This window comes from Hemitrygon akajei, chromosome 19 (assembly GCF_048418815.1).
Source record: "Hemitrygon akajei chromosome 19, sHemAka1.3, whole genome shotgun sequence".
Lineage (NCBI taxonomy): Eukaryota > Metazoa > Chordata > Chondrichthyes > Myliobatiformes > Dasyatidae > Hemitrygon > Hemitrygon akajei.
The window spans coordinates 74,470,477-74,487,058 of NC_133142.1; the positions used below are offsets into that span (position 1 = coordinate 74,470,477).

Here is a 16,582-nt window from a genome sequence, read left to right on the forward strand (position 1 = left end):
TTGAATGGGACTAAGTTTTTTTCAGAGTTAACAAAGTTTTTTAAATGGATCTACATATTTATTGTGGTACAATAAATATTTCTCCATCTTCTTGCATAGATTTCACTTAAGTCAAATGCATTGACGCACTTTCAGTGTATTTGTATGGTACCGCTCCTATTCAGGATTCAAGATTGTTTAATGTCATTTCCAATACACAAATGTAAAGGAGAATGGAATATTGTTACTGCAGATCCAATGTAGAAAAAAAAACAACACAGTAAGATAAAGAACACAATAATAATATTAAAAAACAGTTAAATATAAATACGTAAAATAGCTTATGTACATGGATTGAGTGATTGTACAGTGGCATGCAAAAGTTTGGGCACCCCTGGTCAAAATTTCTGTTATTGTGAGTAAAAGATGACCTAATTTCCAAAAGGCTTAAAGTTAAAGATGACACATTTCTTTAATATTTTAAGCAAGATTACTTTTTTGTTGAGCAAACACGAGGAAATCTGCAGATGCTGGAAATTCAAGCAACACACACAAAATGCTGGTGGAACACAGCAGGCCAGGCAACATCTATAAGGAGAAGCACTGTCAATGTTTCAGGCCGAGACCCTTCGTCAGGACTAACTGAAAGGAGAGATACTAAGAGGTTTGAAAGTAGTGGGGGAAGGGGGAAATGCAAAATGATAGGAGAAGACCGGAGGGGCTGGGATGAAGCTAAGAGCTGGAAAGGTGATTGACGAAAGTGATACAGAACTGGAGAAGGGAAAGGATCATGGGATGGGAGGCCTCGGGAGAAAGAAAGGGAGGGGAAGCACCAGAGGGAGATGGAGAACAGGCAGAGTGATGGGCAGAGAGAGGGAGAAAAAAAAAACAACTAAATATGTCAGGGATAGGGTAAGAAGGGGAGGAGGAGCATTAACAGAAGTTAGAGAAGTCAATGTTCATGCCGTCAGGTTGGAGGCTACCCAGCTGGTATATAAGGTGTTGTTCCTCCAACCTGAGTTTGGATTCATTTTGACAGTAGAGGAGGCCATGGATTGACATATCAGAATGGGAATGGGATGTGGAATTAAAATGTGTGGCCACTGGGAGATCCTGCTTTCTCTGGTGGACAGCGTAGGTGTTCAGTGAAACAGTCTCCCAGTCTGTGTCAGGTCTCACCAATATATAACAGGCCACACCGGGAGCACCGGACACAGTATACCCCACCAGCCGACTCACAGGTGAAGTGTCGCCTCACCTGGAAGGACTGTCTGGGGCCCTGAATGGTGGTGAGGGAGGAAGTGTAAGGGCAGGTGTAGCACTTGTTCTGTTTACAAGGATAAGTGCCAGGAGGAAGATCAGTGGGAAGGGATGGGGGGGACGAGTGGACAAGGGAGTCGCGTAGGGAGCGATCCCTGCGGAAAGCAGAAAGAGTGGGGGAGGGAAAGATGTGCTGAGTAGTGGGATCCCGTTGGAGGTGGCGGAAGTTACGGAAGATTATACGTTGGACCTGGAGGCTGGTGGGGTGGTAGGTGAGGACAAGGGGAACCCTATCCCGAGTGGGGTGGCGGGCGCATGGGGTGAGGGCAGATGTGCGGGAAATGGGAGAGATGCGTTTGAGAGCAGAGTTGATGGTGGAAGAAGGGAAGCCCCTTTGTTTAAAAAAGGAAGACATCTCCTTCGTCCTGGAAGGAAAAGCCTCATCCTGAGAGCAGATGCGGCGGAGACGAAGGAATTGTGAGAAGGAGATAGCATTTTTGCAAGAGACAGGGTGGGAAGAGGAATATTCCAGGTAGCTGTGAGAGTCTGTAGGCTTATAGTAGATATCAGTAGATAAACCGTCTCCAGAGATGGAGACAGAAAGATCAAGAAAGGGGAGGGAGGTGTTGGAAATGGACCAGGTAAATTTGAGGGCAGGGTGCAAGTTGGAGGCAAAGTTAATGAAGTTAACGAGCTCAGCATGCGTGCAGGAGGCAGCGCCAATGCAGTCGTTGATGTAGCAAAGGAAAAGAGGGGGACGGATACCTGTATAGACTTGGAACATGGACTGTTCCACAAAGCCAACAAAAAGGCAGGCATAACTGGGACCCATACGGGTGCCCATGGCTACACCCTTGGTTTGGAGGAAGTGGGAGGAGCCAAAGGAGAAATTATTGAGAGTAAGAACTAATTCCGCTAGACGGAGAAGAGTGGTGGTAGAGGGGAATTGGTTAGATCTGGAGGTATATAGGCCCCCACCACCTTATTTTCACCATGGACGTCCAGTCCCTATATACCTCCATCCCCCACCGAGATGGTCTCAAAGCTCTTCGCTTTTGTTTGAATTCCAGACCTAACCAATTCGCATTTCCCCCTCCCCCCACTACTTTCAAATTTCTTAGTATCTCTCCTTTCAGTTAGTCCTGACAGAGGGTCTCAGACCGAAACATCGACAGTGCTTCTCCCTATAAATGCTGCCTGGCCTGCTGTGTTCCACCAGCATTTTGTGTATGTTGTTTTACTTTTTTCTTTCTATCTTTTACAGTTTCAAAATAACAAAAAAGGAAAAGGGACCGAAGCAAAAGTTTGGGCACCCTGCATTAGTAACACCCCCTTTGGCAAGTATCACAGCTTGTAAACACTTTCTGTAGCCAGTTAAGGGTCTTTCAGTTCTTATTTGAGGGATTTTCACCCATTCTTCCTTGCAAAAGGCTACTAGTTCTGTGAGATTCTTGGGCCATCTTGCATGCACTGCTCTTTTGAGTCCTATCCACAGATTTTTGATGATGTTTAGGTCAGGGGATTGTGAGGGCCATGGCAAAACCTTCAGCTTGCGCCTCTTGAGGTAGTCCATTGTGGAATTTGAGGTGTGTTTAGGATCATTATCCTGTTGTAGAAGCCATCCTCTTTTCATCTTCAGCTTTTTTACCGATGGTGTGATTTTTGCTTCCAGAATTTGCTGGTATTTAATTGAATTCATTCTTCCCTCTACCAGTGAAATGTTCCCCGTGCCACTGGCTGCAACACAAGCCCAAAGCATGATCGATCCACCCCTGTGCTTAACAGTTGGAGAGGTGTTCCTTTCATGAAATCCTGCACCCTTTTTTCTCCAAACATACCTTTGCTCATTGCGGCCAAAAAGTTCTATTTTAACTTCATCAGTCCACAGGATGTTTCCAAAATGCATCAGGCTTGTTTAGATGTTGCTGATGCTGAATTTTGTGGTGAGGACGCAAGAAAGGTTTTCTTCTGATGACTCTTCCATGAAGTTCATATTTGTGCAGGTGTCACTGCACAGTAGAACAGTGCTCCACAACTCCAGTGTCTGCTAAATCTTCCTGAAGGTCTTTAGCAGTCAAATGGGGGTTTTGATTTGCCTTTCTAGCAATCCTACGAACAGTTCTCTCAGAAAGTTTTCTTGGTCTTCCAGACCTCATCTTGACCTTCACTGTTCCTGTTAACTTCCTTTTCTTAATTGCACTACAAACTGAGGAAATGGCTACCTGAAAATGCTTTATCTTCTTATAGCCTTCTCCTGCTTTGTGGACATCATTTATTTTAATTTTCAGAGTGCTAGGCAGCTCCTTAGAGGAGCCCATGGCTGCTGATTATTGGGATAAGGTTTGAGGAGTCAGGGTATTTATAAAGCTTTGAAATTTGCATCACCTGGCCTTTCCTAATGATGACTGTGAACAAACCATAGCCCTAACAAGCTAATTAAGGTCTGAGACCTTGGTAAAAGTTATCTGAGAACTCAAATCTCTTGGGGTGCCCTAACGTTTGCATGGTGCTCCTTTCCTTTTTTTCACTCTAAAATTGTACAAAACAAAAATAATACACTAATCTTGCTTTAAAATGTTGAAAAGAATGTTTCATCTTTAACATTATGACTTTTGGAGATCAGGTCATCTTCTACTCACTTAACTGTTCACAGTAACAGAAATTTTTGACCGGGGTGCCCAAACTTTTGCATGCCACTGTATGTCTGTAAAATCACGCCAGTCACAGGAGTGTCTGTACATAAGGTGATTCTGACAGGAAATGATAAAGTACTGGGGGTGGGGCACAGGCAGTGGAGGGTGGTCTGGTGGATAGAGGTGTTGATCAGCCTTACTGCTTGGGGAAAGTAACTGTTTTTGAGTCTGGTGGTCCTGGTATGGATGTTACGTAGCCTCCTCCCTGATGGGAGTGGAATAATCTCATTCAGGATAATACAATATTAAGATCTTTTAGACTGAATTGCTTTTTCTTTGCTGGTGATTAATAGTGCAAGTGAGCATTAGTCACTGAGACTTTCACTGATTTCTCATTTTCAATTGAAGGGTTGAATTTTCCGTGGTTGTATTCTGTCAATTAAAGAGATTATTGTTTATTCCCAATTTTCCATTTTTTCTGCACTGTTCATAGTCAATAGAAAGCTGCAATTACCTTTCAACTATATATTTTTGCCTTCTGGCTGATTAGTATGAGTAATAACTTCAGCTTCAGAGTGGGAGGCAATCAGAAATTACACTTGCTTCATTTTTTAATTCTTTCAATGTGAATAGGTAGTTAGCACAGAGCACCCCTGTGGCCATTCAGCTCAATAATAAGCGTATCGTTTTGGGTACTGTTGTGAGGCATGACTTCCCAGGGGACCAGGTTACTGGCACTGAGCATAGGTCCATGCTATAGAAGGAAAAGTGGGAGAAGGCGTGAGTGGGGAACAGGCGTGAATGGGACACCCGAATCGCATGATACCTGCCAGATGCCAGGGTTAGGGACACTTTGGAGAGGGAAGGAAAGCAGCCAGATGCCTTGGCACATATTGGTACCAATGACATAGGGAGGATAGGCAAAGAGGTCCTGAAAAGAGTATTTAGAGAACTAGGTAGCTGACAAGCTGCACCTCCCAGACAGTAATTTCAGGATTGCCTGCTATGCCATGAACCAGTGAGGGTAGAAATGGAATGATTTGGCAAATTAATATGTGGCTGAGAAGCTGATGCAGGGGGCAGAGCTTCAGATTCTTGGATCATTAGGATCTCTTCTGGGGGAGGTATGACCTGTTCAAAAGTGACGGGTTGCACCTGAACCCGAGGGGAACCAATATTCTCGCAGGCAGGCTTGTTAGAGCTGTTGGGGAGGGTTTAAACTAATTTGGCAGGGGGGTGGGAACCAGAGTGAAGGGATTCAGGGCTGAATAGATGATAAAAAAAACAAAGGTAGCTTGCAGGTAGACTGTCAGGAGGGGCAGGCAGATGATAGGACAAAATTGCAGCCAGCAGGGTGAATATCAGTGCATAAGGGATGCAGAATCAAAAAGGGTTGCAAATAGAACACTCAAAGTGTTATATCTCAATGCCCAGAGTACAAGAAATAAGGTGGATAATCTTGTTGCACTATTACAGATTGTCAGGTGTGATGTTGTGGCCATCACTGAATCATGGCTGAAGGATGGTTGTAGTTGGGAGCTGAATGTCCAAGGTTACACGTTATATCGGGGGGATAGGAAGGTAGGCAGAGGGGGTGGTGTGGTTCTGCTGGTAAAGAATAGCATCAAATCAGAAGAAAGATGTGACATAGGAACAGAAGATGTTGAATCCTCATAGGTTGAGTTAAAAACTGCAAGGGTGAAAGGACCCTGATAGCAGTTATTTACAGGCCTCCCAACAGTTGCTGGGATGTGGACTTCAGATTACAACAGGAAATAGAAAAAGTTCATCAAAAGGGCAATGTTATGATAGTCATGTGAGATTTGAACATGCAGGTCGATTGCAAAAATCAGGTTGGGGATGGATCTCAAGTGAGTGGCTTTGTTGAATGCCTACGAGATGGCTTTTTACAGCAGTTTGTCATTGTGTGTACTAGGAGTTCAGCTATACTGGATTGTCTGTTACGTAATGAACCAGAGGTGATCAGGGAGCTGAAGGTAAAAGAACCCTTAGGAAGCAGTGATCACAATATGATCGAGTTCAACTTGAAATTTGACAGGTGTTACGCCTGTGCCCAACTCTGAGGGGTCGAAGGGTCCCAAAGCAACCCCCTCCTTTTTGAGAATCGCAAGATCGCTATTAATTCAGGTCAGGAGACCCAGGAAATGAGAGAGAGACGTTTGGAATGTCTTGGCCCCTCGGCGATACAAAGCTACGGGAAACGGCCATTGTCTCTTGGAGACAGAATTGTGTATTGAGTACTGTGCTTCGTGGAAGCCCTCAGGCAACGTGGGCTGGTTGGGGGATGGCATCATTCCACCCTGATTGACATCTGAGACACCGTGAGTGGGGATAAAAGAGGGTCTGTGGGAACTGCCCCTCAGACGCACCAGAAGAAACGCTAGAAATCCTGTAACAGCGTAATAGCGAAAGCCGGTGGAAAGCCACGTGCGTCCTTTTCCATTTGCCTCGGAATTGGTGGGCCTTGCCACAGAAGAACAGCTTTAGCTAACAACAAAGGAGAAATCAGCCCCAACAAGGATTGACATCATAAAAGGAATGGGCAAGTTTTAATCCGTCTCTCTCTCCAACCAAAAGCTGCAGCTTGAATGAACTTGAGTGACTTTTATATTTCCATCGGACAATACATTATCCCCTAGACAACGATAGAGCTATTTCTTATTGATTATTATTATACCCACGCTTTTAGATTTAGTATTGACGACGTATATTATCTGTATGTTTGCATCAATGTTATTTTTGTGTATTTTTATCAATAAATACTGTTAAAAATAGTACCATCAGACTTCAACGGACCTCTCTATCTTTGCTGGTAAGTGACCCAGTTACGGGGTACGTAACACAGGGAGAAAGTAAAGTCTGATGTAACTGTATTTCAGTGCAGTAAAGGAAATCACAGTGGTATAAGAGAGGAGTTGGCTGAAGTAAATTGGAAGGAGATGCTGGCAGGGATGATAGCAGAGCAGCAATGGAGTGAGTTTCTGTGAAAAATGAGGAAGGTGCAGGATAGATGTATTCCAAAAAATAAAGAAATACTCAAAACGCAAAATAGTGCAACCGTGGCTGACAAGCAAAGTCAAAGCTAACGTAAAAGCAAAAGTGAGGGCATACAACAAAACAAAAATTAGTAGGAAGACAGGATTGGGAAGCTTTTAAAACCCTACAGAGAGCAACCAAAAGAATTATTGGGAGGGAAAAGATGAAATATGAGAACAAGCTAACAAACAATATCGAAATGGATAGTAAAAGCTTTACAAGTATGTAAAAAAGAGATGAGTGTCAATATAGGAGCGCTAGAAAATAAGGCTGAAGAAGTAATAACGGGGGCCAAGGAGATGGCAGTTGAACTAAATGAGTATTATACATCAATCTTTACTGTGGAAGATACTAGCAGTGTGCCAAGTGTTGAAGGATGCGAGAGAAGAGAAGAGAATGCAGTTACTATCACAAGGGAGAAGGTGCTCAAAAAGCTGAAAGACCTAAGAGTACATAAGTCACCCAGACTAGATGAACCACACCCTAGGGTTCTGGAAAAGGTAGCGGTAGAGATTGTGGAGGCATTAGTAATGATCTTTCAAAAATCATTGGACTCTAGCATAGTGCCAGGGGACTTGAAAATTGCAAATGTCTCTCCACTCTTTAAGAAAGAAAGAAGACAGCAGAAAAGAAACCTCAGTGGTTGGGATGATGTTGGAGCAATTGTTAAGGATAAGGTTATGGAGCACTTGGTTTCACAGGACAAGACAGGAGAAAGTCCGCATCATTTCCTTAAGGGAAAATCTTGTCTGATGAACCTATTGGAATTCTTTGAGGAGATTACAAGCAGGACAGATAAAGGGGATGCAGTAGATGTTGTATATTTGGACTTCCAGTGGTCTTTGACAAGGTGCCACACATGAGGCTGTTTACCAAGTTAAAAGCCCATGGCATAACAGGAAAGTTACTGGCATGGTTAGAGCATTGGCTGATTGGTAGGAGGCAGCGAATGGGAAGAAAGGGATCCTTTTCTGGTTGGCTGCAGTGACTAGTGGTGCTCTGCAGAGGTCAGTGTTGTGGCTGCTTCTTTTTATGCTGTATATCAATAGAAATAATTGCGTAAACTATTTTCTAAATAGGGAGAAAATCCAAACATCTGAGATGCAGTGGCACTTGGAAGTCCTTGTGCAGAACACCCTAAAGGTTAACTTGCAGGTTGAGTCAGTGGTGAGGAAGGAAAATGCAGTGTTAGCATTCATTTCAAGAGGTCTTGAATACAAGAGCAGGGATGTTATACTGAAGCTTTATAAGACACTGGTGAAGCCTCACCTTGAGTATTGTGAACAGTTTTGGCCTTCTCATCTAAGAAAAGATATGCTGGCATTGGGGTGGATTCAGAGAATGTTCAGAAGGATGATTGTGGGACTGAAAGATTTATCATACAAGGAATCTTTTATAGTTCTGGATTCTTACTCATTGGAACTTAGAAGGTTGAGGGGGAATCACATTGAAACCTTTTGAATGTTGAAAGACCTAAAAAGACTAGATAGGGAATGGATGTATTCCAAGATAGGAGAGTCTAGGACAAGAGGACACAGTTTCAGGATAGAGGGGCGTCCATTTAAAACAGATGCGGAGAAATTTCTTTCACTAGAGGGTGGTGAATTTGTGGAATTTATTACTATAGGCAGCTGTGGAAGCCAGGTCATTGGGTGTAGTTAAGGCAATAGCTCTTGATTGGACATGCATCAAAGGTTAGGGGAGAAGACTGGGGAGTGGGGAGAAAAGGATCAGCCATGATTGAATGTTGGTGCAGACTCAATGGGCCAAATAGACTGATTCTGCTCCTATGTCATAGGTCTTATGGTCCAAGATTAATTCTTGTCGTAGTTCAGATATTTTAAACTCTTCAGCAAAAGCTACAGAATCCATTCAAAGCCTGAAATGCTTATAGCTGATCAGATAAGTGAAAAATTGACTTCGATTTCAGGAATATCTTCTTCTTCAACCGTGACTCATTTTTTTTATCTTAAGTAATTCTTAATAAACAACCAAGCTCTTGCTTTGTTATTTCCGATCCAAAGTCTCTCCTTGTGGCCTGGAAAGCAAAGCATGAAAGATAAAAGTTAAAAGGAATACAAGTCAGCAATTTCTCTGATATCTATTGGTAAATGATTATAACCATGGAGAGAGAAATGATTGTAACCAGTCGGGTAGTGTGGCAGTTTGTGTGACGCTATTACAACTTGGGGTGTCAGAGTTTAATCTATATGTTTTTCCCATGGAACGAGGGGATTTTCTCTGGGTGCTCCAGCTTCCTCCCACAGTCCAGAGGCCTACCAGTTAATTGGTCATTGTAAATTGTCTAATGATTAGGTGTGGCTTAAATCAGGGATTGCTGAGCAGTGCAGCTCAAAAGAACAGAAGGACCTATTCCGATCCATATCTCCAAAAAAATGAATAGATTTCTTCAGTTGGGAATTTTTTTTCAAAAGACCTTTAATCATGCAAACACTTTTTTAAAAAAACCATACAGTCTTCAGTTATTCTTCAGCAATGTAAAGTGTCTTCCCCTGCAAAATCCTTTAGAAAACTCGGGTGTTTCTTTATATCTGCCCATGCCTTACATTTGATTACATGCTTAGGGCTACCAACAGATGCATGAGGAACTGGGACACCGGGATTAAACCTGGGCCCTTCAAAAACGGCAATCTTACCAGTCCTCTGTGAGTAGATGTTGTCAACCACAGGGTCCTTAATTTTCCTCTTTTATCCCCAAAGGAGTAACTTTTATCTGTGTCTTTTTCCTCTTTTTCTCCTAATTATAGTCCATACACCAGCCAGGAGGGCGAATCAGTTTGTCCTAAGTAATGACCTGCATCTGTGATCACAATCCACCCTATCAGGAGGCATGATTCAGATGTAATTTCTTTCCATTCTAGAATGTACCCTTGTGGTAAAGTAGTAGCGATAATTTTCTCTTACCTCCATGTTTGAATCTGAGTAGCTATCAAGACTGTGCTGAGAGTCGGTCTTGAGTGTCAGGTAGGCTCTGAGCTTAAATGTGTAAAATTGTGAACATAACCATCTACTCTGCTGCTTTCTTGGCCAATATGCAATAAGAATCTTAATCAGTTTCTTAAAAAAAAACTAACACTCTTGTTAACAGTCCTTCAGGCAAATTATATCATACCAATAATGCTGCCTTTGTCCTGTTGCCTAATCTGAGCCTTGCCTGCACACAATTCTGTCCTCTTCTCCCAGTACCCCTACCTTACACATTTTTGTTATAACCAATGGCAGGTGTGCTGTTGCTTCCAACAAGCTTCGTTGTTCCTCTGCTCTGTCTCGTTGTGTAGGTTATTCTCTACTTCTCTCTATTTCTCCAGTACCACAGTACGAAGCGCCTTCATTATGCTGCTAATCGCTAGTGCCACATGGCTTCTTGGGCTGATGGCTGTCAACAACAGCATCCTTGTTTTTCACTACCTCTACACTGTCCTCTGCTGTTTTCAGGTAAACACTAACTCTCACTAACTGCATGGTAACGTATCCTAATATGACCAGTCTGAATGATAGAATTCAATGAGTCAGTGTAAGATTGTCTTCTGTGTAACTCAGTTTTTACTGTTTCTTTGAAATTGTGTGTAACATTTGAATTTGAGGTGAATGCACACTAGCATCACCGTATCTTGTATTGCAGAATCCATATTTTTAATACATGCCTGTTCCAAGCAAAATTTGGAGGTCACTGATCTGGTGCTTACCTGCACAGTACAGATTATGTAACAGTATATTTATAATTACTTCTGATATCCTCAACACTGTGAATATTGTAAAACATAATTGGTCTAGCAATATAATGTTGTATAGGTCCTGGACCATCAGCCAGAGTTCTGAACTATTGATTCAGAGACACAAATACAAATCCCACCAAGATAGCGAGGGACTATAATTAACTAGACATGGAATTTTAGAAAGTTGTTGCTGCGATGATGACCATGAAACAAAATTATTGTTAAGAATCCAATAATATCCTTCAGGGAAAAAAATCTCGCAGATTTACCCTCTCTGGTCTTTATAATCATACTTGTAAAACTTGTTATACCACAGAAGAAGTACGAAGTACAGCAATTCCCACAGTCCAATTTGCCTTTGTAATCCTCTGCAATGTGTACAACAGCATTGTTCAAAACGTGGACCAAGGAACTGAATTCCAGGGATCAGGTGAAAATGATTGTACTTGACATCAAGATAGAGTTTGACTGAATGGGACATCAAACCGAGTGGCCAAATAGAGTCATGCAGCACTACAGAACAGAAACAGACCCTCCAGCCCATCTAGTGCATGCCAAACTGTTACTCTACCTAGTCCCATCAACCCTAGCTCTCTCTATCCCTTGCATCCATGTACTTATCCAAGCTTCTTTTAAGTGTTGCAATCAAACCTGCATCCGCCACTTCCACTGGTAGCTCATTCCACGCTTGCACCACACTCTGGGTGAAGATATTCTCCCTGCGGCTCCCCTCAAATATTTCACCATTCACCCTTAACCTACAATCTATTCTAATCTCACCAACTTAAATGTTGACAATACCTCCCTTCACTACCTTCTCCGGAAGATTTCAACCACTCTCTGGGTGTAAAAACATATTCTTCCTCAGATCCCTTTTACTTCTGTCAACAGATATCAGAGACAGAACATTCCAGTGCTGATATCTGAGTGTGAGAGAAGCAGCGTTGATAGTCACTGTTACTGATCATGTGTCTCAGAAGGATGAAAAATAAACTTTTTTTAAATAGCTAGTAAGATTCTAATATTGTTTGCAGGATTGTCCTCCACTAAGAATTTGTACATAACACAATACTTGTGTTGTCCTATCATCTGAAGTAGTCTCTATTGGTGATTGCCCAGTGTTCATTGGTTGCCCCCGCTCTCTATCTGCCATCTCTTTGCACCTGTTCTTGGGGGCCACCCAGCATTTAGGTGGGCAACAGAAGAATTTTCAGCAGCACAGTAAGGAGTACCTGCCTTCAGCAAATTTCTGGTAACTTCAACTACTGGCAGAACTCTGCCCTAGCTTTGCTGTTAGCAAAAGATACCAAGACCTTCAAATATATTTAAAGAATTAACATTTTTAAAACTGCTAAAAAATTAATGAAGTTAATTTGCAACACCTGAAGCCAAACGAATAATTAAATCTAACCTGAAATTATTTTAGATAAACTTATTATCATCTAATGATTTTAAAAAAGCTACAGGCCCCTTTCAAATCACACTGTCTTGATAGATTTCCCAGTGTAATGCTGGGAAAATGATAGCAATGGTAGAATGAATACATGGATTATCATCCCAAATTATTCAATAAATCTATTACGTGTGTTTGATTGTCCTGTACATGATATGTAAGTTCCGCAATGGAACTTAATGCATTCTTATCTTTTAATGCGTTAGTTAGGACCAGAGGTACCTTAGAAGTAGATTGAAACTTGGGTACAAGTCAACAAAGAATGAAAATTCTGTTCTGTGACAATTGTAAAACCAATTTCTTCAGCAAATTAATATTTGCTGTATGTTCAAAATCTCACTAACATTAGGGTGGGGAAAATAAGATGTCAACAAAATATCAGTAACATTAACTTGTTTGGTGCCCAAAAGAAATTTTTTTACTAGAAATGTTTGACAGATGTTAACTCTAGTTCTGTATTTCAAGGTTTCACAAGATGAACATGAGCAGGGCACTTATCGAGCTTCACTAGTTTCAATTACGGGTGATCTGTTGCAAAAACCAGTTCACAACAAATATTTAAAAGTCCTTTTGGCCAATCTCTAATCTGTTTATGTTTATGTATGAATTAGAATTAGTGATGTGGCTAACTTTTTAAAAATGTATTCATTCCTACATTGAGACAGAGAATTCCACAATGGAGAGAAATAGACTGTAAATAGTTTAATCAACCTTGAGGTAGTCTAAAGTTGCTCAGTTCTTGTAACTTTATTTTGTTAAATGATGTTCGATTATACTGTTTTATCACTTTAGGCATATATTGTAAACCCAGGATTAAAAGAACTATAGCTGAATAAGATCAAATCTCAATTTTTTTTGGCAACATTGAAACTGAAATGAGACTTTCTGAAACTGAACCTAACTGTTCTTGTTCCCTTTGGCATCCAAACATTCGGCAGTGTTATTCTTCAGAATTTGAAAGACTGGGCTTTGGGAAAGCAAGTTCTTAAAAAGTCACAATGATTTGAAAAAGGGAACAGTCCTACCTAAATGGCCACCTTATTATCTGGAGACAATGATCTAGACTTGGAGTAAGGAAAAGTAGGCTCACCACATCCACTCAATAATAATCTGTTTAATAATGTCATCAATTTCAAAGAGCTCACATATCATTCTTCTTAACTCAAGTGAATATAGACCTCTTGTTTTTACAAGAAAAACTTAATGTTTTATCAAAGTTTGGTGCAAAAGAGCAATTAGCTATCAGAATATGTTTTTAAAAATTGTAATTGAGAAGGTTCTTTTATGTGTCCATTCACTAGCTAGTACTTGTAGTTTGGAGTAGCTTAATGCCATGTTTCTCCAAAACAAACCTGATCCCAACCTTGTTCTTCTTGATAGTCCACAGTCATTGTATGTTCTTAGTTCATCCACACACTTGTTTTCATGCCTAATTAGTAAGGATCATACTTAAAAGAGAGATAAAAATAAATCTAAAATAGTCTTAAGTAACAACCTGCAGTGGCGGCTATATTTTAAGTGAGCTTCAAAATAAACTTGATAAACCACATCAGTATAAATCAAAATCCTGTACTCCATGTAATCCAATTCATCACAATCATTAACAAGTCACTGGAACATCTGACAGTTCCACCAGGTAAGTGGAATTAGGATTTCATTGTAAAGTTAAAATGGAAATGATTCTAATAAGTGACCCTGCTGCAAACTAAATGGACTTTTAATTTGACAGTAATTGTTCCTAATCTCCCATAGGGATTGGCTGTTCTTGTTTTGTTCTGCATCTTAAATGATGAAGTACAGGAAGCTTGGAAATCAGTTTGCCTTGGGAAGAAAAACCAGAGTGATGACACAACACGAGCACCTCAACTCTCGGTAAAACGCCTAATGTTTGGTAATAAGGATATCCTAGTGAAGAGGAATAATATTAAGTCGCTGAAGTGGTTCTTAGGTTGGAATAAAATCGTAAGACACAAGAGCAGAATTAGGCCATTTGGTCCATTGAGTCTGCTCCGTCATTGCATCACCGCTGATTTATTATCCCTCTCAGCTCCATTCTCTTGACTTCTCCCCGTAACCTTTGATGCCCTGACTAATCAAGAACTCATCAACCTCCACTTTAAGTATTCATTTATTTAAAGATATGGCACAGAATAGGCCCATCCAGCCCTTCCAGTTGCATCACAAAGCAACCCCTGAATTAACCCTCACCTAATCACATGACAATTTACAATAAACTTATTAACTTGTACATCTTTGGACTGTGGGAGGAAACCAAAACACTCTGGAGGAAACCCATGCATTCCACAGAGAGGACGTATAGACTCCTTACTTACTCCGAACTCTTAACACCCAAGCTGTAGTTGTATCACACCCCCAAAGTATCCAATGACTTGGCCTCCACAGCAGTCAGTGGCAATGAATTCCACAGATTCACTTCCCTCTGGCTAAAGCAATCCCTCCTCATGAGCTATTAAGTATTACATCTGAATTATCCTGTGAACTTCCAATATTTATATATACTGCAATTTGCTCCTAGAGTTCCCACCCATACAATAACACATCACTGTTTGAAGAGAGTGGTCTGCATCGGATAACACTTGGAACATCAACGATATCTTCAGTGAGCACTGCCCGGTCAGCACGAACCCACTCCAGTCAACCTGGCTTTCTCAGGTATGTGTGTCAGGAAATCAACATAATGGCTTACAATAGGGTTATTTCAGGGAAAGAATTAATGTTAGCACCTATAAGCAACAGCTGCTGTCTATAGGTCAATATATATCTAATCTGCACTGTACCTAAACTTTTGCATCAAAGAAAGAGCCCTCTCCAATCTGAACATTGAACTTTGAATTGCCACCAATTAGAATCTGGCAAAATGGAAAAGAAGGTCGTAATTTCACAATATTTATTCTGGTAGAATCAAAATTGAACTTCTGCCTGCAATATTTGCAAGCATCGGCAAACATGATATCGATACTGCAAAAGCATAACTGACTCAATTACATCACATATGTATTGTGAAAACTTAGCCCGTTTTGAGAGAGAGTTACCTCCACTACACCCCACCACCCCATCAAATAAAGAGCTCTGGACTATTGCATTCTAGAAAAAGTTGTAAAATACAAACAGAAATACTGGAACAAAGATTAAAGGTCAGACAGCATTGGTGGAAGCTTTTATTCATAGCAAGGAAAGGCTATAAAAAAGGCAGTTCAATTCAGCTAGTCAGGCAGCACCTGTGAAAACAGCAAAACCAAAGTTGCAGGTTGTCAAACCAGCCAATTTGAATGCATGGTCATAAACCTGAAATGTTAACTTCTGGGCTTTTCCAGATTTTTTTATATTTTAGATTTCCAACTACTGCTGTGTTCTGTATCTGACAGCCTCAGCATTAATTTTTCTATTTCCTCCATTTTCCTTCAGCTTACACCTGCTTTAGGCAGACTAGTTGGTATTTACAAACTGTCATCACACTTTCTCAGGCAACATCAAACTGTCTCCCATTTTCTCTTGATCTCTGTCCCATTACATTTGTTCTCACCATTCTCTGTCTTTTTTTATTTACTTTTCCTAGCTCTGATGCAAGATCATCAACCTTAAATCTGTTGCTCTCTTCATAGATGCCACATAACTTGTTCAGTATGTTCTTGCATTTTCATTTTTATTTCAAATTTCAAACATCTGCAGTTCCTCACTTGGGTATTTTGGAAGCAGTACAGTTAGAGGCTGGGGTTGTCCAGCTAACCATTTCCATTGAAGTGGTCAAATTCCCACATGTACTTTCAGATATAAGATCATTGCATTGCCACTCAAAGTTATAACATTATTCTGTTTGAGCACAAATTTGCAGAGCTTTGTCCAGTTATTCATTAACCAGTATTTTTTCACAAGACTGTCGGAAACCCTTTTTTTTAACAGAAAGATGTGTCACAACCAAATATAATTTCCATTAGCCATTGCATATTCCAGAACAAGGTTAATGTCACTTTTCCTGTCAATAACCAAGCCCTCTATCTTAAACTAAAGGGTATAATACGGTTTTCAAAAAAAATTATTGTACAATCCCATTTTTAATCCAAATTTAAATGAGTACCAAAAGCAAAATAGAAGTTCTTTTATGAAATGCAGACTTGTGTTTTGTTATTAGTACTCCATTTCTTTCCTTGCATTCTTAGAGAAAATTTGCTGGCACGACAGGGCTCAGCTTTGGATCAAACTTTGTTGGGTCATACTGGGCCCACTGATATAGATGTTGCAATGTTTCATCGGCCACAAGATGCAAGTGGAGGAGGAGGTGAGATTGTTACAAACTATTATTCTATGCCCATAATTTATTTTCAATGGGTTTCATACTTGCACAGTAATGAACATTATTGCAGTTTGGAATTTTCATATATTGGTTAATCATGTTAGTATTTGCCCATAGAGTTATAACTAGGTTGCCTGATCATGCTTAATAA

General features: G+C 40.7%; 1 protein-coding gene across 3 annotated transcripts in view; it reads left to right on the plus strand.

Annotated features, from left to right (window-relative positions):
- celsr3 (cadherin, EGF LAG seven-pass G-type receptor 3) overlaps positions 1 to 16,582 on the plus strand; it is a 355,541-nt gene that overhangs the window by 306,369 nt on the left and 32,590 nt on the right. For all 3 annotated transcript variants that reach the window (XM_073072880.1, XM_073072882.1, XM_073072881.1), the window contains 4 exons: positions 10,259 to 10,385; positions 13,872 to 13,991; positions 14,656 to 14,792; positions 16,298 to 16,416. In XM_073072880.1, the coding sequence (XP_072928981.1) occupies positions 10,259 to 10,385; positions 13,872 to 13,991; positions 14,656 to 14,792; positions 16,298 to 16,416 (503 nt within the window). The remainder of the gene's footprint in view (positions 1 to 10,258; positions 10,386 to 13,871; positions 13,992 to 14,655; positions 14,793 to 16,297; positions 16,417 to 16,582) is intronic.